At 46.3% G+C, this 22455-nt stretch overlaps 1 protein-coding gene across 2 annotated transcripts in view; it reads right to left on the bottom strand.

Annotated features, from left to right (window-relative positions):
- The window catches only part of CARS1 (cysteinyl-tRNA synthetase 1), a 1125505-nt gene that overhangs the window by 908749 nt on the left and 194301 nt on the right, over window positions 1-22455 (bottom strand). For both annotated transcript variants that reach the window (XM_069624151.1, XM_069624150.1), the window contains one exon: window positions 11485-11581. In XM_069624151.1, coding sequence (XP_069480252.1) covers window positions 11485-11581 — 97 coding nt within the window. The remainder of the gene's footprint in view (window positions 1-11484; window positions 11582-22455) is intronic.

Here is a 22455-nt window from a genome sequence, read left to right as displayed (position 1 = left end):
ATCCAGGTGGCCAGGACATAGCCATCACTATTGGATACAGTTCCTGGGGGTGGACCAGTGAGGGAGGATCACCTGGATGGGGGGGGTCCCTTGGGGAGTGGGACACCCATGGGTGAGATGCAGTATCCCCCTTCTTTCAACACCTTTTCCCCATCCTACCACGCAGGATATTCCAAAATACTGCCCCCCTTTAAAGACTGGAGGGGGGTGTCTGTACTCCTGCTCTCTATATGGTAGAGGAGAGGCACAAGACCCCCAGCAAAGATTCTTTATATTGGTAAAACGTGGCGAGCAATCAAGGCCTAGCTCTCAGGAGGTGATGCGGGCTGGTTTTTAAGTACAGTGTAGTCCCCAAGCACCCACAAAGGGATGTCCACACACTATGTTAGTTAAAACACAGTTCTTTATATAAATAGGGTTCACGTTATATACACAATCACAATAACACCCTTTGTGCTCCGACAATTCTAAAATGGTAAATGCATACAGTTCTAGGTGGTACCATTAAAATGCACCAACTGTACTCAATTCAAATAGCATACGACTCAACACACCAAAACAATATCAACCATAGACTTAGGAGGAAAGTAGTTGGTTAGAACAATTGGCAGAATACTGAGCCCCTACCCCCAGTCACAGTTATGTATGAGGATCCCCCCCACCTGGGCAACCTGTAAATAAAGTTATTGTACAAGACCAGTCCATATATTGTTCACAATAGTCTTATTTCCTTATGAATAGTTCTACAACCCCATTGTACCTGGAATAGCAGAGTTCGACGTTGGGTTGTCGATGGTTTTTTCTAGAGCGGCTCCCTTTACGGCAGGAGCCATGGATCGTCGAGATCCCACGAGAAAAAGGGCGAACACTGTTGTTGCGGCGGCAGCTTCAGTTCTTGCGGTGCTCGTTGGCGATCAGTCGAAAACATCCTGCAAGCTGAGGCGTGCGGTGCACCTCGACGACGAGTGTTCGTTGATCCAAAGAGTCAATGAAGAACTTTGGCCAAGCAAGGGCGTCATGTCGTCGGCGTCTGGCATCAGTGAACAGGACGTGACCACGGCTGGCTTCAGTAGCTTCGTCGGCGTCTGAGGTCTTCAGGTGGCGGGAAACCCCACCAGTGGATTCTCCTCGGTCGTCGCGGCCTTGACTTTCTCTGGCAGGACGAAAGCGGTCGATGATGAGCAAGAGAGTACTTGGATCAAAAAGCTGTTAGGCAAAGGGAGCACTGCGACTCCAGTCGGCGACGGTGGATGGTTGTCCAGCGTTTCTCTTCGTTCTCCTCAGCGGTCCCAGTCTCCGGTCGGCAGCCTTTCGTAGGTATGTCTACCAGGGAGCTTTGACAAAGATCAGCTGGTGCACGATGGTCCCTCGTAGCTTGGGGAGAGGTCTCCTAAACAGGTCCTCTCTTGGATCAGTTCCTTGAAGGCACAGCAGCTTTCAGATTAGCTAAGGACAGTAGCAGTAGTTGTTGTTCTTCTAGTGGGCTTCAAAGTTAAGCATCAGTTTCGACTTCAGCTTCTGAACGATTTCTAGCAGTGAGAGGCCCTAGAAATACTGTTGATCTCCCATTCATTCTGCTGGGTTACACTCAGGCAGTCAATCATTTAGAAGGGCAGTCAGGCAGCCAATCAGGCGCACAGTGCATTCAGGTCATTCTTCTCCATCCAGAGTCTCACAACACAGAATGTGGATTCGGACAAGCACTCTGCCATTCAGCACTACACACTGCATTTATACCAGTTTCGGTAAGAGCTGTCTCAGTCATTGTGTCAAACACCAGATACTAGACACCCATAACACAGAATGCGTATTCGTCACACACTCCATTCACCCAGATCCCACCCCACGGGCGTACCCACAACGTACAGTCATTGGGAAGGCTCCAGCCAGTCTGGCCTGGACTTCCCCACAACACCATATATGGAACTTCCACCCAACAGCCAGCCAGTCAGGGAGAAGGGACAGAGTCAGGGCTTCCCGGGACTTTGGGAAAAGTAAGGTAACAGGCGATAAAAAAGCAAGAGGCCACAGGGGCCATCTTGTTTCCTATCGGGAATCCACTGATTCCAATGACAGGGCCTGGGCATCCCAAAATGGAGGACGCTCAGGGCACCTGTCAGTTCAGCACAGAGCTGCCAACACCCCGTACCCTGCTGTGTGGGCCATTCACAGGGGGCCAAAAACATACACTAGGAGCACAGGGCCGTACTCCCACCCATGGGTGCCATAAGGGTATGCCAAGGGTCTGTTCACCAAACCAAACACAGGCTGAGCCGCACCGCCAGGAGTCCAACATAAACTCCTGCACGAAAAACATGACAGAACACATGACAAAAATCAATAAAGGACAAGGAGGCCCTGTCCCTCCGATGCAAGTCCAGCATCACTCCCCCGCTCCCCCCACGCCCTTTCTGACACAAACACTTTCGCCCAACACAAAAGATAACGGACTAACACCAGAGCCGTTTACCTGACATGTCCCAATACAAGAGTCGGACAAAGTCAGGCAAGCAGAATCCCACCCACCTGACGGGCCTTTGCTTTCCCCACAGGGATAAAAGGTGGAGTACAAGACGAGCAAGGCAGACCGTACGACGTGAGAGCTAAGTCAGCACAGCAGTTCCAGAGGAGGAGAAAGACGGCGCATACCGAGAGGGTGAAAAGGAAAGAAGCAACCTTGCCCCTTCCGACCGAGGCCCGTGAAACCTCCAGAGAAGGAATCATAAGACCGCAAACAATAGCCAACGTGTGTTACAGCAGGTGTCAACGGTACACGAGACCCTCTCCTCTGCTGATTACCAAAACGGGGAGAGATGCTTGTCTCTGTGCTACCACCATTGACTGCAAAGAGAAAGAAAGCCAAGCTGTTCATCACAGCCGGTGAGACGAGGGGAGAGTTGATAAGCCACCGAACTGTGTTGAACAAAAAAGAAGCCAACTGCTAATTTGAACTTTGAAAGGTTTAAAGAAACTATTGATGAAAGAGGGGGAAAACAAGCAACAGATGAGTCCAGCACCACGTGGGGGCTCACGCGGGAAACTCTGGGCGATTACCCAATGGTAGAGACTACGGTAACCAGAAGGCCTCGGGAAGAGGAGCAAAGAGGTCGAAGTGGTCATACAGGGGTCTTGTAAAATCCACTGTACCGTCAATAGGTTTTGACGGACAGATGATTGTGAAAGAAAGGGAAATAAATCCTGCTTGGTGAAATTAGCGTATGAACAGTGTGTTATAAAAGTTGGCAAGAGTGAACCCGGCAGAGGGAAGCCGACAAAAGGGGCGAAGCCTGAAGAACTGTTAAAAAAGACATTAAGATTCGTGAATAAGGGAAGTATTGGAAGACATGGGGAAGTGAATTGTCCCTCTTGTCATTTGGGTCCAAGCCCGATCGAGGGAGATCGAGGGTGAAAAGACATCACCCAAAGTCCATTTGGAAAGAAACTCTGTTGTTGAATACATCAGGCCCTTGAAGGCAAGAGACTTAACCATCGAAGAACCTGATAGCTGGGACTAAACTGTTGGCTCGTGCTGGGAAAGCTTGAGCGTGTGCTGTGCTCCAAGGTCACACCTTGTCCCATGCTGAAAATGTGGGGAAGGGAGACCCTGGCAATCACATCTTGACTTATTTTTTGTGAACACTTCTTTCTTTATTGAAAACCCCATCACACACACTTTATGTAATTAGTTGTAAGGATGTGGCAATAGTTTTATTTAAGTATAGGCCTCTTACTTTGACGAGACGCCACAAGGACTGCCTTATTTTTCATTTAATGGTCGAAGCTTGCTCCCACCTTAGATTTAGGTTAGGTGTTTTTTCACCCTGTATTTACAGTTTAATAAACACCCTTGAACTGTGATCATTTGTGTCCGTATTTACTGTTGACACCATGAGTTCCTTACACAGCCCGCAATCAGGATCAAAGAGATGGTTAGAGCACCAGATTGGTTTTGTGTACTCTATGTAGAACTTGACAGTCCTTACTACATCGTAGTTATGCAAGGCCTCTTCCCCCTCATTTGAAAGTTGTCCTTAAAACAACGACCAGAAGATGAATCATTTTCTTTAAAATGGGAGTCATTTACCATTTTCGGAAAGAATGACGCAAGACTTTGCAAGACTAACTTGTAAGATGGTTTGGTAATTCTCCTTGCAAGACAAAACCTGAAGCTCTACACTGCGTGTAGCGGAGGTTATAGCAACGAAAAAGACATCTTTCAATGGAAGAAGGTTTAAAATCACAGAAATCCATTGCCTCAAATGGTTTATTCACGATAGCTGTGAGGACCAAATTCAGATCCCAGCAGCGAGTTGTGATGGGAGGGTGAACTCTTAATCCCTCAAAGTAATGCTTATTAGCATCATTGAGAAGCGAAAAATAACAAAACATCTTATTTAAGTTTGCTCCAATAGCTAATGTATAGTGTTTGCAATGGGGACCAGCTAAAACATGAGCGACATTACATCATTGGTAGATGCCTATGCCTTTACAGCATTTAAGCCTTTGCCCATTGGCAGAATCAAAACCATTTTCTTTTGTACTGCTAAATTGTGGATTATTTTCTGGCTGCAGGAGTTGAGGAGATTTTCTTAAGAGTTGTTAGGATGCCCTTAAACTAGCTTTTCAGGTACTTTGATTTTGAGTTCAGCAATGGTAGGGAGTAGTGAAGCACCCTCACCTTCTGCTAGGTCAAAAGATCTGCTATTCAAGGACGGTGAAGAGGAAAGGCATGGGCTCCGACCTGTTTGTTGATTAATAATATGGCTATAACGTATGTACAAATATGTTTGTCATCTTTCACTGAGTAGAAGGGAGTCAAGACTTGAGCGCTAGAAACATGCCATTCAACTCTAAGACATTGATGTGGTAATTTCTGTCCTGCCGGACCAAAGACTGAGCCTGTAAACCTTGACATATTGCTCTCCAACTGTTGTCCGATGAATCTGAGGTTATAATAACATCAGCCTATGTCAGGCTGAAAGGGGGTGGGGCCCTATAGTGGTACTTTGACTACGTCCACCATAAGAGGGAGTCCAGGACATGCTTAGTTATCGAATGGATTTGAACTGAGGGTCCACAGATTGACTCCAGTTACTATCCAGAACATTTATTTTGAGCCTTACCCAACGCATCAGATTTATGCAAGTTGTCACGAGACACAGTAATCTTTGGAGCTACCAAGCTGGCAGGATTGTGTTTTTCTGAAAGTAATGAACGGTTTTCAAAATATTTGAAATTGTGTCTTCAGCAGGATAGGTCTTGCTCAACATTGTTTTCAGAATGTCTCCTTTAAACTGTGTAATCTGAGTAGGAAATTGGTTAGATTTGGCTGTTGCAGAAGAATCTGATAGATGAAAAAACATTGCAATTCATTTGATGACAGAGGGACATCTCTAACTGGGAGGCACCCATGTATTAGCCATTCGTCCAAATAAGGGGTAACTTGCACCCCATGTTGATGTAAATACGCATCTACTCCAATTACAAACCCCAGGCTCTGTTGGTGATCCTTCTGTATTGGAATATAGGTGTAGGCATCCTGCAGATGTAAGGACAAAATCCAATCTCCTTTTTGAATGGGTGCCAGAATTTGGGCATGGTCAACACGTGGAAGAATTGCAATTAGAACTGGTTTAGATCACAATGTTTGAGAATGGGCCTCTGTCCCCTGGTCTTTTTAGGGATGATGAAGTAGCTGGAATAAAAACCCTGAGACCTTGCCCTCACCTGCTGTGATCAACTTCCATTGGTTCACACATTTTGTAAGCCTTCCTGCAACTGTGTATGCATGAATTTAGATTTTGATGGAAAAGGGAGAATGTATCCCATCTAGAAAGTCAATTGAACATCTGGGTCTCCGGAGCGGAGGAAGCTACAGAACAGGTAGTTGCAACTTTGGATTTTGGACTATGCTGCCTCTTCTTAATGTTAGCACTGTAATGTTTTGTATCAGAAGGCACCCACAGGTTCCTTTGCTTTTAAGTATTGAAGTGCTGCTTTTGAATCCGTCTCCCAGGTGGTTGTACCAAAATAGTGCAAAAGGGGATTTAACAGCTATAACACTAGACTCCCACTTCAACAATATTAGTGGTGGGGTGGAAAGGAGTTTTGCCATCAAAAGGTTTGTGCGAGGCGTTGTCCTGAATATCCTGGGTTAAAGACGTAGCTGAAAGATAGGCATGCCACGCTTATATCGGCGTTGCTTGGAGCTCTTACAACAGTGTGTGGCATGTCCTAATTAATATGCAATGGTTTGAATGCTGCTTCCATGCCTTCTGAAATATAGAAGGAATATTTATCAATCACATCCAAAGGAAGACATTTAGTAAAACGTTCCACATTTTCCCAGTTCCGGAAGTTGAAAGCAACTAGCATTGTAGAAGCAAAGATTTGTCTTAGTTGGTGCCCAGCACTGATAAAGGATTACATACCTTGGTACTCCCCGGATTTGGTATTCTTGTCCATAACTGAAGAAGGTACAGGGCCCTTCCCTTTTGTACAAAATGCTGCTGGTACTTTTGTAACTCTTCCTTAGCCTTTGCTACTGGGCCGTTGTGGAACACAGAGATGAGTCTGTTCTGCAAGGGTCTGGGGTAGATACTATGGCACAAGTTGCAAGTACTCCCCCAGATGAACGCTCCAAAGGCACTGCACGAATGAACAATAAGGATTAGCTTCAGAGAAATATTCCACACAATGAATGCACTTCTTGAAGACCCAATTAGAATTGGAAAGTGGAAAAACCCTCAAAAGAGGGTAATGGAAAGGGAAAAATAAAGCATAAAATGGTAGGCATTGCAGGGTAGCTGCATATTACGACTTGCCTAGTAGGCTGAAAAACAGGAACCGAGATGTGGTGGTTGGTGAAGGTTTGAGAGAGAGGGCCACAACAGGGAGGGATGTAAATGCGCATGTGCGTAAAAAACTTTACTAAAGTGGTAGCATGTCTATTGGTGCTAGCTTTCCCAGCCCACCTGAGAATCCAGGCTCTCCGAAACAGTTGGGAAGGAGGGGGAGCAGGAAGACAGACATGCGTATGTATGTATGGTAGTTACAAATCATAAACCTAGCTGGGAAGCAACTGAATGCTTTACATCGGGGACGCTCCTGGGGGTTCCATTTAGGGTGTGGGTGTAGTAGAGGAGGTAGGCGGAGGAGAAGGTGGAGCTCCAGGGTGTTGGGATGAGTGGAGCGATCAGCGATTCTCTAGATGTTGTTAGAACTGTAGGATGCAGAAGGGTTCTCTGCATTGTTAACTTGTGGGTTCTCTGCATTGTTAACTTGTTCAAGAGACAGGGTGCGTAGCAGAAAAGGCCAGTTTCTTGTTGTTCCACCCTGCAATGCTTTGTTAAGTCTCATGATGTTGTGTTTTTTGGCCGCTAAAGATGGCAAATTTCTTGCCCTAGTAGAGTGGTGTTGGGACCTGTATTCTATTGTTACTCATAAAGAGGCTTGAACCAGTGTAACATTAGAGAGAGGAGGAGCCCAAGATAGTGGTGCAATTTGGATTACAAAGCCAACAAATCCAAGGCAAACCCTTGAATCATTGTACCGTGAAGACATGAGTCATTGAACCACAGTGAATGTAACCCCAAATATGAGTGAGTAAGAGTCTGTTGTGGAGGTTGGGAGAAGAATTACAGAGCATCTGGGGAAGTTGTGAATCATTGAAATGCTGGAAAAATATCAGGTCAAGTCAGGCAGCCTGAATGGGAGCGACAGATGCATGTTGGGACACAAAGTCCACAATCAACCTTGCAGTATGTTTAAATTCAAGAGTCTTTGAAAACATTAATCAAAACTGTTTCAAGTGTACCACTGGGTAAATTCAAGAACCACAAGCACCCTCACAGCAAAATGTATGAAAAAAACATTTGTCTAAGTTCAAGAATCGTTCAAAAAGATCTACTGTAAATGTCTACAAAGTGAGCAACATTGGTTCAGCTCCGAGTGTCATAGAAAGTATTCAGTGTCACAACTAAGGTGACGTCAACAACTAGTAAAGGATACAAGATCATGCTGATGAGAAAGCCAACCCATTTCTCAGAGGAAAAAAAAAGTTCAATTGGGATTACAAAGGAGATCCTAGTAATGAGGAGAACTAGGCATACAAAGACTATGACTGACCTCCAGCAAAAGTGTACCAAAAGCGAAAGACTATCGTAAAACAACAGATTTGTTGAAACACTGAAAGGATGCTATTGGTATTAAGGGGGTACTTAGTGGTACTGGGAGGCAGTGAGGTGGAGGGTGGAAGACAGCCTCTTAGACCCCATGAGGAGAATCTATAAAGTTTCTAGGAACTCCAAACCACCACCTTGTGTTTAATTAAATCTTTACATTTACTTTGCATTCAGTTCTTTTATGCTCCAAAAAGTAGAAAGTAACAGAGCAATGAAGAGAGCACTTGGTCAATGTAGCTGGTGAGGCACAGTTTCCACCCACAGTCATAGAAGGTGACTGGAATCTTACATAATCACTGCTTAACAACATCTTCAGTAACCATAGACTATCACCTTGGGTTACCCTCCCATACACCAGAGGACTCAACCTTTTCTGAATTCCTTTTAAAATGGACAGAGCAGTATTAAATTAATGAAAGACTCTTTACAGAGAGTTGCAACAATTTGCTAATTATTGGCCGATTCCAGGCCAGTGCCCGTTCCACTGGGACGTGTGCCGGGTATCTGAGGAGCAGGTGGTGAGACCCTGACAGCCCACAGAACCCAAAGAATGTGCTCACCAGAGCTGCACTATCTTGGTATGTCTCCTAGCAAGAGAAGGCTAGAATGTTGGTTGTGTGCGTGTGGCTGGTTCAGGAGCAGAGATTTGAAAGTGGAAAGCTGCACAGGAAAAGGAAAGCAAGGTAAACAAGATGCGCCAGTGGTGCAAAGATAGGAAAATACAAGAGAGGGCACAAGCTACCAGAAAGTAGAAGAGGAGATGCGAGTGATCCGAAAGACAGAACAAGCACATTTAAAATCTGAAGCAACACAAAGAGGGCGTGAGCGACCCGAAAGTAAGAGAAGAAGGTGCACGGCAAAGTGAAATGTGTGCCAGGGACACAACAAAAGAAGAGCAGTGTGCAAGAGGCACAGCTAAGATAAAGAAGGCGCAGGGATACACTGCAAAGTGAACATAAAGGGGAAAGTGAAACAAGACAGAAGAAAAGATACAAAGCGTGAGGAGAGGGGTCAGAAGTCAGAATGGTCACACAGGGGAGGAGCAAAAGCCCAGCATTTTCAAACGTCTTTGACACTGCACCATGGAAGGAATTGTGTGAACCTTTGTTTGAGACCAGAGGGGCCTAAGCTTTGAGAAGGGAACCCCGAGAGGGCCACAGAGAGATTTTCGACCTTTTGCAAGAGAGGCATAGGTTTGGGGAAGGGAACCTGAGAGGCCTCATTAGAACTGTGTTTGTTTTGTTTGGAACTGGAAGGAGTAAAGCTTGGCAAAGGGACCCCGAGATATTGTGAACTTTATTTGCTGCAAGAGCCCTACGTGGAAGGTACCAAGGGCAACACTTATTGTGTTGAACTATTTATTTTCTGAAACTGGCAGAACTACACCTGATGGTAAGGCCACCTAAAACCAGTCGTGGTTTACATTTGTTTATGAGCCACCATAATTTTTTAAAGAAGATCCCAGAGCATATTTTGTCTAAGAGTGAGGGCAATCATGGGTTTTGACACAGACATCCTTTGGGTTTGTACTTCCAGACATCAACGGCCCTTAGAAACATTAGTTGAGGGAACAACCCCTTCAGAGTTAGGGCCAGTTAAGCATTACATCAACCCAACAAAGTTTTTCAATAAAGGTTTTCAAACTGTTCGTTTTGAGTTTGTCTCTTGATACCATGCCTGTCTCACAGATGTTCTTCCAAAGCAGACTTTGGGTGCCTGTTGCCATGCTCCTGGATAAACAGGGCAGCCAGAAGTGATCTTTGTACTGCCTAAGTAATATCATTGAACAACTTTGAAAGATAAGACAGCAGAGTATATCTGTACCACAGATCAATTTACACCCTAAAGCAGACCGATGGTGGGCCCGAACAGTTTGTAGCCAAGTAAATACAGAACACACAATCAAAAGGTGATAGCAACTGACAGTACAGCGCTTTCCAAGAATAAAGAATCATGAGACCAACAGGGGACTTTTAGGCATCCAGATCAATTTATGCCGGTACATAAAAAGATTCAGGGTGCTGGAGACAAATGAGCCAACCAGAGAGGACCTGTTCGGTGGTTCAAGATGGATCGACAGGTGGCCATTTCAGATAACAGCTATGCAGGACATTTTTCGGCATTAAAAAGAGTGATAAAGGATCACGGCAGCAAGAGGGTTGCTGAGAGAGGAGTGCACAAGGAGTAGCATGCCAATCTCTCTCATAGTGAGAATCCTGATGTAGGTAGGGAGAGAGGGGCCAGAGCCACAGAGGCAGGCTCACATATCTGAACAGCACCGGGAGAGTGGGCATCAACATTGTAAGTCTGGCAGAATCTTGCCAGTAGAGGGAGGGGTGCTATGAGCCGGTACACAAGTCAAATGAGCAGAGAGGAAACCTGGATAGCAGCTTTGCACTGCTAGGCTGCTAAACACCTGCAATTCTGTAACCTTCATGTCCTCAAATCACATGTTTTAATGTTTTATTCAACAAATACTGTGACTTGAAGTCCACGCTCTTAGAAGTTACATAAGCCTTCGAGTGTCCTTAGAAAGTGTGCGTGTTTTGTGGTTGGCATAGAGAATTACATGACTTGTTTTTCAAAATCGAAAAAAAGGAACATAGACAGGGTGTGTTTATAATACCATCCCTACTGTGTCTTGTACTGTACCCATGGTCCTTCACAGGTCGTAGTCCTCAGACTGTTTGTTCTTTCTGCCATCAGTGATCTAAATGTGTGTTTGGCACTCCTCCTGACCACCTCTTGGCGCCACCACCCACACGTGGCCTGCATTCTATACCCACGGGGGGAGTCATCACTCATTATGTTTGGTAGCAAAAGAAAGCTGCATCATCATATAGTGACTTATTATATTTATACCTTGCGTGGCAGTAAAATGACCAAAATGGACTCGATTCAAAAAAATTGAAATTATAGTTGTTAAAAAAGTTAACAAAATTCACATTAAATTAGTTGTGTTTAAATAAATCAAGTAGTTATTATTGCATGGTAGAAATACTACAGAAGGAGTTTTGACTGGCAACTACTGGAAGAGGGTGTAAAGGTCCAACTACTTTTAAACATTGTTGTTTACAATACTGCCCTTCAGTGCCACAGTTCTAGATTGTTCATCAATTAAAAGGTGTGACCTGGTGAGCAAAACAGAATCCTTCTCCTTCTAGGACAATAATAAAGCCAATCTACTAATTTGGGTGTTTTTGTCCATTGATCGGAATTATGCATAAAATGACAGAAGCCTCATTCCTTTTTGAATTGACAATTTAAAAGAGTGTGAACTAGATCCCACCCCTGGTCTTACCTTGTCATCAATATCAGTGATATTCATGCAGTAGAAAACATCATACTTGAAGTAGTTCAGCAATACCCTCCTCATTATGTCAAAGGAAATGTATGATCTGAAAGACACCAAAGAACAGAGGATATTTAGCACTGTGTCCGCTTCCATGTCATTTTACAAAGTACGCAAGAGGTTTTAGCCGCATTTCATTCAGTTGTTATTATGTTAGTCAGGTGAGTAGTTCGCTTCATTTGGATTGGGGTCAGGGTGTCGTGGGTGTTAACAAACCCTGTACAGTAAAACCAAACGTGTCCCCAAACTTCTCAGGACTCTTTTCGTACAAGCGAAACGGACATCAGTAGTATTTATATTAAGTCTGCTTCAGAGCACAAAACATGTTTATTGTTAAACCCAGACTTGTATAATCCAGTAGTACCACCAGATACAGACCTTTCCCGTCAGGTAGTACATTCTGAATAATCACCCCAACAGGTATAGTATGCAGATCAGACACATTTATTCACATCTTGTGGCCTCACACCAGCAGGCACTGCTGTGGAATAAACACCAAATTAGGCGCTGCCCTTTATTTTCAGGTACAGCGTCAGGCAAAGTATCTGAATCAGCACAATCACCAGCATAAGACATTATCACTCACGTCAGCCGCAGTAACACCCCATGATGTATGGTAACCCCCTCACCGTCCCAATTAATTCATACACAAACATCGGATCAGACACAGATACCCCAACGGTCTTCCACATCACCGAACCAAAAAATGAAAAAGCCCTGCAGAATATACAAAGCTGAATAAAATCACAACTTTAAGACTCTGATACTGCCACTACGCTTCTCTCACTGCAGAGGCTTGTCTGTGCATTTTTTCCCATCTCATTTAAAAACAAAATACCAAGAAGACAGAACAGTTAGTGTTCAAGGATCAACTAACAGCCTTACTGTATGCACAATGTTTTAATGTTCTAATCATTCTCATTTGTTTTCACCCAAGTTTTTATACTCCTTTAACTCTTTTTAAATTTAGGTACATAGTGGGTTTGCAATACTATGTCCAGCTTGGTGGTGCGAGTGCTTGTATGGAAGCCTGAGCCAACTAAGAATTGGCAGTTCTAGTTCCTATACTGTAGTACTGTACCTCGGTCCACAGATATGGTGAAAAGAAAGTCCAGGGATCAAGGGGACCCAGGGAAAATGGCTATGAGTGCAAAAGAAATAATCGAAACATCGAGATCCCTTAAATCTGCGGTAAGGATCACCAGGCCTAGACTGCCAACCTCTCAACTCTCACTGTATCTATACCTAAAGAATATCGCAAGGAACCTCGAAGTTAGGATACAGGGTACGAAAAAGGCTATATGGGAAGCAGCCTCATGTATTGGGGACCTTAATGAGAGGGAGGTAGGTGGGGGTTTGTCTGTGGGTCTGAATGAGAGTAGGCATGACCATGGCCCGGAGGTGGAAGTTTGTGTCAACGAACAGACAACCCAACCACTGGGAACCCCCATGTCTGGCCCCAACACGGCCCTGGCAGATGTGGTTGTTGTTGGGGAGGGTGTGGGGGCTGGTGGGGGAGTAGTGATGGAAGAAGGGGAAGGCGAGGTGCGGGTGGAAAGGGTCCAGCACGGAGAGGTGGGGTTGGTTGGTAAATCCATGGCAATGAATGCCCCGTTTGCATAAACTACGACTGCATTTGCATCAACTACAATTGAGGATGAGAAGGCATGGTTGGAGTCACTCCTAGATGGGAAGCTTAAGCCGCTACATCAGCTCCTGGCTTCCCAGCAGGGAACATAAAGAGAAGGAGCGGGATACAGCCTATAGTGAAAAAAGGGAGAAAGAAAATAGAGGCTATCCATGTCTTACTCCAATCCTTCAAGAGAGGGTTGTGAACACTCTAGCCATCCTAGATGACTCAGTCAGAGGACTAAAGCAGGAAGTGGAGGAACTAGGTCTGGAAAGGGAAAGGGGGCCGTGCAAAGAAGCACCGGAGTGTATTCCGGCATTGGTCCCTAGGAGGGAAGAGAAGGGGGTGGGGCGGGGGCAAGAGACAGGAAAGTATGGGCGCTGTAGCCCACAAAGTATGGGATAGCTTGATTAGAAAAGAAGGTAGCTCATGGACACCGGATGGGGGCAGGATCAGGCCTACCCTGGGAGCAAGTAGGGCAGGAAGGGCCTCCGAGGAGAACAAGGCCCAAATGGAGAGTAATGTGCTTAACCTTCCCCCGGTGACTTCTCCGTTGGTGGGGGTAATAATAGCAGTAAAGCCTTGCCCAAGGGCGCAGTTGAATCTACTAGATCATTGATGAACAAAGCAACCCATTGGATCAACATCAATCTGACGGGCCCGAGCATCAATCCCAATCTTGTACCAATGTTAATGTTAATGTTAAAGGATATCTGTACCGCGCACTATCAGCACCGGAGTGGTCTCCTGGCACTCTTAATGGCCAGAAGGGTAGGGTGGGTGGGCCCCAACCGAAAATCAGTGAAAGGGGATTGCATTGTTGTTTCATTTTCAAACCAACAAATAGCCAGGCATATGGTTACCTCTAACTTGACCAGAGGGTTAAGGGCCTAAGGATCCAAATTGGATAGGTTGATGGTCGGATGGACTTTTATACCCACCCACAGGGATAGATTTGGCCCAGTACATGGCCAAAGGAAGATGGTTGGAAAGAGGGGAGAGGGGACTCGGGCCAGGGTGCTGGGAGCTCCGAACCCTGCACACATCTATAAGTGAGCACCTGTGGGTTCAAAATGACATGAGTAGGATACCAATGCAAAGAAGGGGCGATGTTACTCAGGGTCTATCGCCCCATAACCAATTTGAACCTCTCTTGTCTACAGATGAGTTGGACTGTTGGCCACCACACCGCAGGCAGAAGTGGATGTGCTAAGGGGATGCAGTTGGAATAGGCTGGAGACTAGGGAAGGGGGGGATTGGGCAAGAGGGGAGTACTCCAGTGGTGGGTATGGTATCTTGGAACATAGCAGGAGCCCGGGGGAAGCTTGAAAGGGCCAACACTATGGAGTTTTTTGAGGACTCATGAAATAATCCTGTTACAGGAAAACTGGGTCCTTGATATCCCCTTATTGGATGGTTATGTCTCTTATGCCATAGCCGCCACGAAATATTGATGGGGTAGGTGCTATGGGGAAATGGTCATTTTGGTCAAGGCATCTTTGAATTGTAGAGTCAAGGCGGTACAGACTGAGCCACATCATGCTTGTCTGGACGTTGGGGGTGGGGGTGATTTTAACCTCAGAATGGGGCCAACAGAGCAATCTGTCGGCTTGAAACAGAAGCTTTTTCCAAAAAAACAGTAACCTGGGTGAGAATCCGGGACCTCAGGCCTGCATCTGAGCATTATGACTGGGATGATTCAGGAACTCAATGGCATTCTAGAGAACATGGCCAAAAGTAGTGCAGGTGGTGGAGCACTTTAAAGGCATCCTAGGGGCCCTTACTGGAGGTTTTGTGGAAGAGTACAATTCTAGAGGGAATGTTAAAAGGAGGGGATGGTTTGACCAAGCCTGTAAGACCGCTAAACAAGCACCCTTGAATGCTCTAAAATCTCCGGCTATCTCAAGAGGTAAGATTATCTAGGCAAGATCACACGATCGCTCAGCGATAGAGAAAAGAAAAATGGAGCTTGAGGAAGAGGCTTGGGAAGGCTTTCTTGAGGCCACTAGGACCAATGACTCCAAAAGACTTTGGGAATTTGTAAAGGGGGTGCCGGTCTACAACCCAAAAGAGGGTCAACGCGGCAGCCATGCAGAAGTGAAAGCCTGGGTGTCGTATTTTGCCCCTCTGTTTGGAGCCAGAGGTGCACCAGAGGAGGGGGTGGGGGGTAATAGAAGTTCGACCCTATGTTTTAAACTCAAAGACTTTTCATTAGCAATTAGGGCACAAGCCAGTAACTGAGGCCCCGGACCAGATGAGATACCGGCTGGCCTATTTCTGGACAAAACTGACTTGTGGGCACCGGTGTTGACCCTAGCCTTGCTTAATGTCCGGCCAATTCCCACCATCCTGGAAATCTGCCATAATTTTTCCAATCTTTAAAAAAAGGGGACCCCACATGTCTTACCGTCCCATATCCCTTTTAGACACCTTGTTTAAAATCTTAGGAAGGGTCTTATTGGGTCACAGAGTCCTGGTTCTCGGAAGGGCCGGTCCTGTCTAACATTCAGTTTGGATTTCGCCTGGGGCTGGAAACCATGGAAAAGGGCCTTAATCTATACCTCCTTATCTCCAATTTTGTGTTTTGTAAGGGAGAGGCAGTTGATCTCGTCTTCATGGACCTAAGCACAGCCTTCGACAAAGTTGATAGACCAAAGTTGTGGGTCTGCTGGGGTGCCCTCAAGAAATACTGGTTGTGCTGCAAGAGATTCCCACGGAAAATAAGGCCTGTGTTCATATTGGTCGGGGGCAGTGCACAGAGTGCTTCAATGTCGGGATGGGGGTCTTGCAGGGGTATGTGCTTGCACCAATACTATTTACGCAAAAAATTAATGGGCTCCTGAAGGCCCTGGTGTGCACCAGCGCAGACTATTTCAGTCTGGGTGGTAGGTCCTTTTAGGTTCTGGCCTATGCCGATGATGCGGTTCCGATGGCCAGAACACCAAGGGCCCTACAGACTGTGATTGAAACCTACGCAACTTTCATGAACGGGCTGGGGCTAAAAATCAATTCCACCAAGTCAGCAGTGATGGGGTGTGTATGAAGGAAGATGCCTGCTAAGATACGCCCCATTGCTTGCAACAGGGAAATCATCCCAATAGTCCAAGAATTGGACTACTAGGGGGCTAGATTTTCAGAGGCTGTTACGGGCAATGCTCACCTTAAAAAGCAGTCTCTGAAAATGAGCCAGCACACAGCAGGGATTTTCCATTTTCTAACAAGGTGCAAGGGCCAGCCCCTGAAACTAGTCCTGAAGGTTTACGCTACTCAAACAAAAGGTGGCCACCTTTTATGGAGCTCTCTTGTGGGAACACACAAAGGCTGCAGAATGCAAGGGGAAAGAAAAGAAGTTCCTTAAACAGCTTCTGGGCCTTCCGGGCTCAACCCTTTGTGCTTCTGCCCACAGGAAACTTGACATGGAATTTTTGGAGGATTAATGGGCATCCACTCCAAGTAGTTTCTGGCTGCGCCTATGGGCAAACAAGCATGCAACCTTATGCCACCTCATCATCAGGAGTAGTAAGGGTAAGGAAAGCTGGTGCAAAATCCCATGGCTGGTATAAGTGAAGGAGTTCCTGTGCTCCAGTAATATCCAGGCCCGGTTCCCCCCAGATGCACTGTGGTCACCCATGCAACTGAGAGTCTACAAGCAGGCACTGTATTGGGGGTTACGGAAAAGGCAGGGTAATATGGAACAGGAAACTTACTCTGAAAGTCAACATGTTCTGATAAGTAGGGTGTCTTAGATCCAGCATTACCTTTTGTGGGGATCGAAAAACAATGATAGATGGCTCATAACGCGGGCAAGGTTTGATTGCCTACATTTAAGGAGTAACGCAGAAAAGTGGCCCAGCTTCCCTAATGACCCAAGCTGCCCAGCGTGCAGGGCGGCGCGGGAAGACCTGAAGCATTTTTTACTCTTATGTCCAGCGTATGGGGATATTAGATGGTCCACCATTTTGCAGTTTGTCAAGTTCACTAACATCCACCTTCATAGGCCAGCATTACTCTTCCTTCTAACAGCAGAATCGGAGTTGACTGCTTCGGCTCTTTAGTCCTATTTGAAAAGAGCTATGTACCTGAGAAAGGGGATTTTAAGAGAATAGCAAATGTTTACCTGTCCTGAGATATATTTTAGCATATCAGTGAAATGTCTTGACAATTTTAATGCTGTTTTCCCTTTTGTTTTTAAAATGCGATTTATTGGCTATTGTTAACCCATTTATTATGTGTATTTGATGGGTGTTTAATCCGAATAAACTTTGACTGATGAATTCTGGATGCCGCAGTCATCATCCTTGCCCAAAAGTAATTTCCGTCTTGCTATGAATAAATACATCCATGATCTCAGTCAATGGCACAAATTCACATGATGGCAGTAAAAACAGTGATAATGAAACAGTGAGCTCCATCCACTATATGACTGGCTTGCAGGGCGTAGGTGTGACTGAGGTTGGTGCCGGAACACCTTTGGGCCATGGAGAGTAACATTTCAACATACCGCAAACCATCTAACCCATCTACAATGGGAATCCACATACTGTTGACACCATAGCCAATGCAATGCCCAATGTCCGCCATCAATCCTGCAGCCCTACCAATTAGTGCAGAATGCATGTCATAGCCATACGCATTGACATGCAATGTCAGCAAAGCCCCTAAATCAGTATTTCACAGGTGTGCCATTTGACCTTGCATGCCCATGAGATCCCCAGTACCACTTAGTAGCCATGGCTCCACTCCCTCTTACACAACCCTGATCACCAAATTTGGGTAGGCATGTAATGCACACCTTACATAAAATGGTGCCATCTCATGCCAGTTAGACGTGCACAATGTCTAGGCAACAAGCAACTGTCACAAGGGCAACGCAACAAGACCCACACACACATCAATCAGGGGGCACAGGTTATGACTTGAGGTCCACGTGGATTATAATGCCTCCGTCCCTAAGTACCAGTCATAGAGGAGTAAAGTACTCGCTGCCCAGTTATTGGGGCAGCTGGAGATAGGCAGGAACAGGAAGCACCGGGTCCCCGGGTGGCTGAAAAGAAAAGCAAAGTTAGAATGCAAGTCTAAGAATACCACTAGAAATAATGGTGAAGAGGAAAATAATAAACATCTACCCCAAGGATAACAGGTGCTAATGTGGGACCGAACTGGTCCTGCCTGAAGGAACGGAGGGCGGGATGCTGGTAATCAAGGTGGTAGAGGTGGGGCTGAATACTTTAATCTTGAAAAACAGAAGTACCAGAAAGTTCCAAGAATGTCCAGGGCAAACAAATCCAAAGGATAATCCAGGTAGCAGTCCAATTATGCAGTCCAGTGGTCAGCACAGTTCCAGAATACAAGGTTCAGTGGGCAATTCCAAAGCAATCCAGGTAAGCAAAAAACAAGGTCCAAAATTCTGTAAATCCAACAAGAAAAGGTCCAGAAAGCGACTCGCCGGCGACAACAGCCGAGAAGCAATGAGGATACGGACCGACGCTCTTTTTAAGCGTCTCTTCCGGGTCACGTGACTGCCCACCTAGTCACGTGACCGATTTGTACATTTCTTCCGGGTCACGTGGACGCTAATCGGTTCACGTGACCACCTGCTGCGGGGCACTGGATTCCTGGGGTGCCCATGTCGTCAGTGGGCACCCCTGCGTGCCCGCAAGTGCCAAGGCAAGCAAGCCCCAGGACAGGCGGGGACAGAGTCGCCAAGGATGCCACAAGGGGCGAAGTGCTGCCATAGGCCAAGCGGAAAGGATCCGCGGCCCGTGCGAGCGTCGAGGCCCCAACCCAGCAGGTAAGGAAGAGGCCGAGGGTGCGGACGATGACAAGGGAGGCCTGACAGCACTACACAACAATTCCCAAGAAAAGTCTTGCGAAACAATCCCAACACCTACATGTGGCCTGCAGGTTGTCTACATGCATGGTGTACACAAAGACCATGACCCAGTCAACATTTGCACAGGCCCGCCTGCCAATTAAATACCAATGGCAAACCCCACAGCATTCCATTGCAGCAGGCTAAATGTGCATTTGGGGCAGGATGCCACTCACAGACAGCCCATGTTTTACAGCAACACACAATACCAGATTCGTGACATGCAGCATGACAATGAGGCAAAATGCATTGAATGGACAGTTGTAAGGGTGCAAGTATGAGTCTGACACAGTGGTGGTATGCTTGCTGGCAAATACTTTTATTTATATATAAAAGTCAAGAAAAGGAAAACCTATCTTGCCCTATTTCTATGAGGGGTTGCCCTACCTCATCAAAAATACTAAGGACTCAGTCATGGTGTCCCATGAAATAAAGTGGCCACCGCCCTATGTCCAAACCTATTTCCATCCCTTACACTTCAGACTAAGGAAAAACTGTGCGTCTTCTTGAACCAAAAGGAGGCTTCTCTCATTCTGTATACAGATTTCAAATGTTCAGTTCTTGATGAAAAACACAAGTGACTCTTTAACTTAAATGTTCTTGATGTTGGATGCTACTCCAGCTGTATACAAAAAACCACATCAGGATTTAACGGGGCAACGTCTGCCTTCTTTCTTTACCTCTTCTTTCAGCAATACAACATCAAGTCTGGTTTACTGTCCTGCCAGACTTGAACTGTTGATCTTCCTTCTTTCACATGAACACACTTTCCAAGTCTCGGAGGGTGGGCAGAGTCTCTTCCCCTTTTCTTTCTCCAACTCACAAATGTAGCATCATCAAGCCTGGTTAACCATCCTGCCACACTTGACCGTAGATGATCTGGTCACAAAACACAGTTCCATAGTATCAGGGGGGAGTCTCTTCCCATGTTCTTTCTCCAGCTTACAAATGTAGCGTCAAGTCTAGTTCACTATTCAGCCAGATTGGACTGTAGATCTTAGAATTCCAGAAAAAGCCTATTCTTCGTCAATGGGTAATCAACCCCTTGTTTTGGCTTGTTGCACCGCTCTCTTATGTGGGTCCCAGACCCCTCTGAGCTTTTTCAGGATCTCCCTGACTTGTTCTGTAGCTTGTTTCTCTTTTGTGTGGGTCCCAGACCCCTTTATCTTATCTCAGGATCTCCCCGACTTGCCCTGAGCCCCAGCCCCTTGACTTTCTGCTTCTTTAGACGTGCGAGTCCTTGACCCCAGAGTGCTGCTTTTGTGAGGCTTGCCTGACTTTGTATGGGCCCCAGACCCGGGTCTGTTGTTCTGTTGGGGCTTCCACGACTTAATATGGGTGCCAGACCCTGTTCGGTTTCTGTAGACCCTCTGCCCCTGCTTCACTCCATGTCCAATTGAACAAACCTGGTGTACTCTCCTGCCAGGTACACATAGGATATTTCGTAAAGTTTGTTCCAGCTTTTACAGTTCTTTCGCTATCCCTTTTTTCATCTCACGATATTGGTACATCTCTCCTTAATCTATTTGGCTCTCTCTGCTCCCAACAGCTAGGCCAAACCCTTTCCCTACCTTCGGCAAATGTCACCATCTCTGATCTGTGCTGGGAGCAGATTGGGCTTCTGCTCTCCTTCGGTGTTCGGTATCCTGCTCTCTGAGGCTCCGTACCTCTAGGCTCTCTCTCACGTCCTCTGCTGCATGTCTTCTCCTTGCTTTGGCTTCGCCAGTCGGGTTCCCTCTTTCCAAGGGCGCCGGATATAAAATGTGAAGTGACAGCATCTCACATCTCTCCCACCAGGCACTGAAGACAGCCAAGCAAGTGATGAGGGGCCCAGTACATTCACAGGCCACACATCAAAGGACGCAGGTCGGGGATCTTCCATTCGGGAGACCTAATCTGGCAAGCCATCTACAGCTTTACTCTTGTCAGTGTCTAACACGGTACCATCCACCAAGCCTGTGGCCCAGACCACAACCACCACATCGCCCAATAGACTTGAATGACAAACATGGGGACACCACTGCTATGGGCACAAGCACTACTGGTCGGCAAGTGGCTGTTAAAATCACCACCACTGTGCCCACTACAAACACTACCGCAGCACAGTCTACACCTGCCACTGCCACCATCACAAGTGCTGCTATTCCTGTCAGTTGGAGTATCAACCTGCCCGACTTCTCTCCACTTCCCCTCCTTTCCCCAACACACCCTCTCCTGTATCAAGTTGTAGGACATAGCTGTGGCACACTGAAGAGGAATTTCACACTGGCAGTGATGGCAATGGCATACCTGTGCATTTTGCACGGACATCAGGGAGGGTGCAGAGCCCCCATCACATTTTCCCCCTGTACCACAGATCACCTTTACCATGATTTGGGAGAGGCTCAATTCCATGGAGCAGCAGAAGAAGCGGATGAAGCAAATTGCAAACCAACAACTGGGTCATTCCCAGGCGATGAGGGATGCCATGCAGGGGGCATAGAGGAGGATGGCCAATGCAATGGACAGGCAGAGGAGATGCCTAGGTGATGCCAGGCTGCTATTACTGTGGTTGGGCAGATGGTGCAGGAGCTGGCTGAGGCCGTGTAAGCCAGTAAGGAGACTGTCCTGAGGGCCATGATTCTCACACTGCAGCACATTAGGGGGATAATGGCAGCTCCATTTCTGCTATGCCCACAGAGAGCCCAGTACTCTGATGCAGATATCTCAGATCATGACATAGCAATCGCAGGCAATAGTAGACATGGACATATCAATGTCATTCTGTTTGGGGATGAGGGTGGTGGGAGTGCATTGGTGGCAGGGATGAGGCTGGTTGGAGGGAATTGGTGTTGGGATGAGATATATGGGATACATTACTCACCGTATTCGTATTTCTGATGCTTGTATCTGCTTAGATTCACATGCTGTGCATAGGCCGACATCTAGTGGGAGCTGCAGAGTATTACAGTTGTTGTTTTCGAAACTCGAAAAGGGACGCCGACAGGGCGTGCCAGTAATACTATCCCTAGTGTGACGTCTACTGTACCCATGATCCCTCACGCGTCTAAGTCGCTCATATTGTTATTTTTCTGACATGAGGTAGCATGAGGTGTAGCGTAAGTACAGTTGTATTCAAGCAGATACTTATCAGACAAGCTCATAGGCATACATGCGCCTTCTCTCCGATGGGAGGAAGGGCGGGTCGCATGTGAATCTAAGCAGATACAAGCATCAGAAGACATGCATTACTTACCGTAAAAGCATTTCCGATGGTTGTATCTGCTTAGATTCACATGCTGTGCATAGTCCGACATCCAGTGGTCACTGCGGAGTATTGCATCTTGTTTTTCGAAAGTCGAAAAGGGGACATAGGCGGGTCTGTAACACTATCCCTATAGTGACGTCTAGTGTACCCAAAATACGATTAAGGCAAGTA

Source organism: Ambystoma mexicanum, chromosome 11 (assembly GCF_040938575.1).
Source record: "Ambystoma mexicanum isolate Mex_15411 chromosome 11, UKY_AmexF1_1, whole genome shotgun sequence".
Lineage (NCBI taxonomy): Eukaryota > Metazoa > Chordata > Amphibia > Caudata > Ambystomatidae > Ambystoma > Ambystoma mexicanum.
This window is presented reverse-complemented; position numbering and strand designations above follow the sequence as displayed.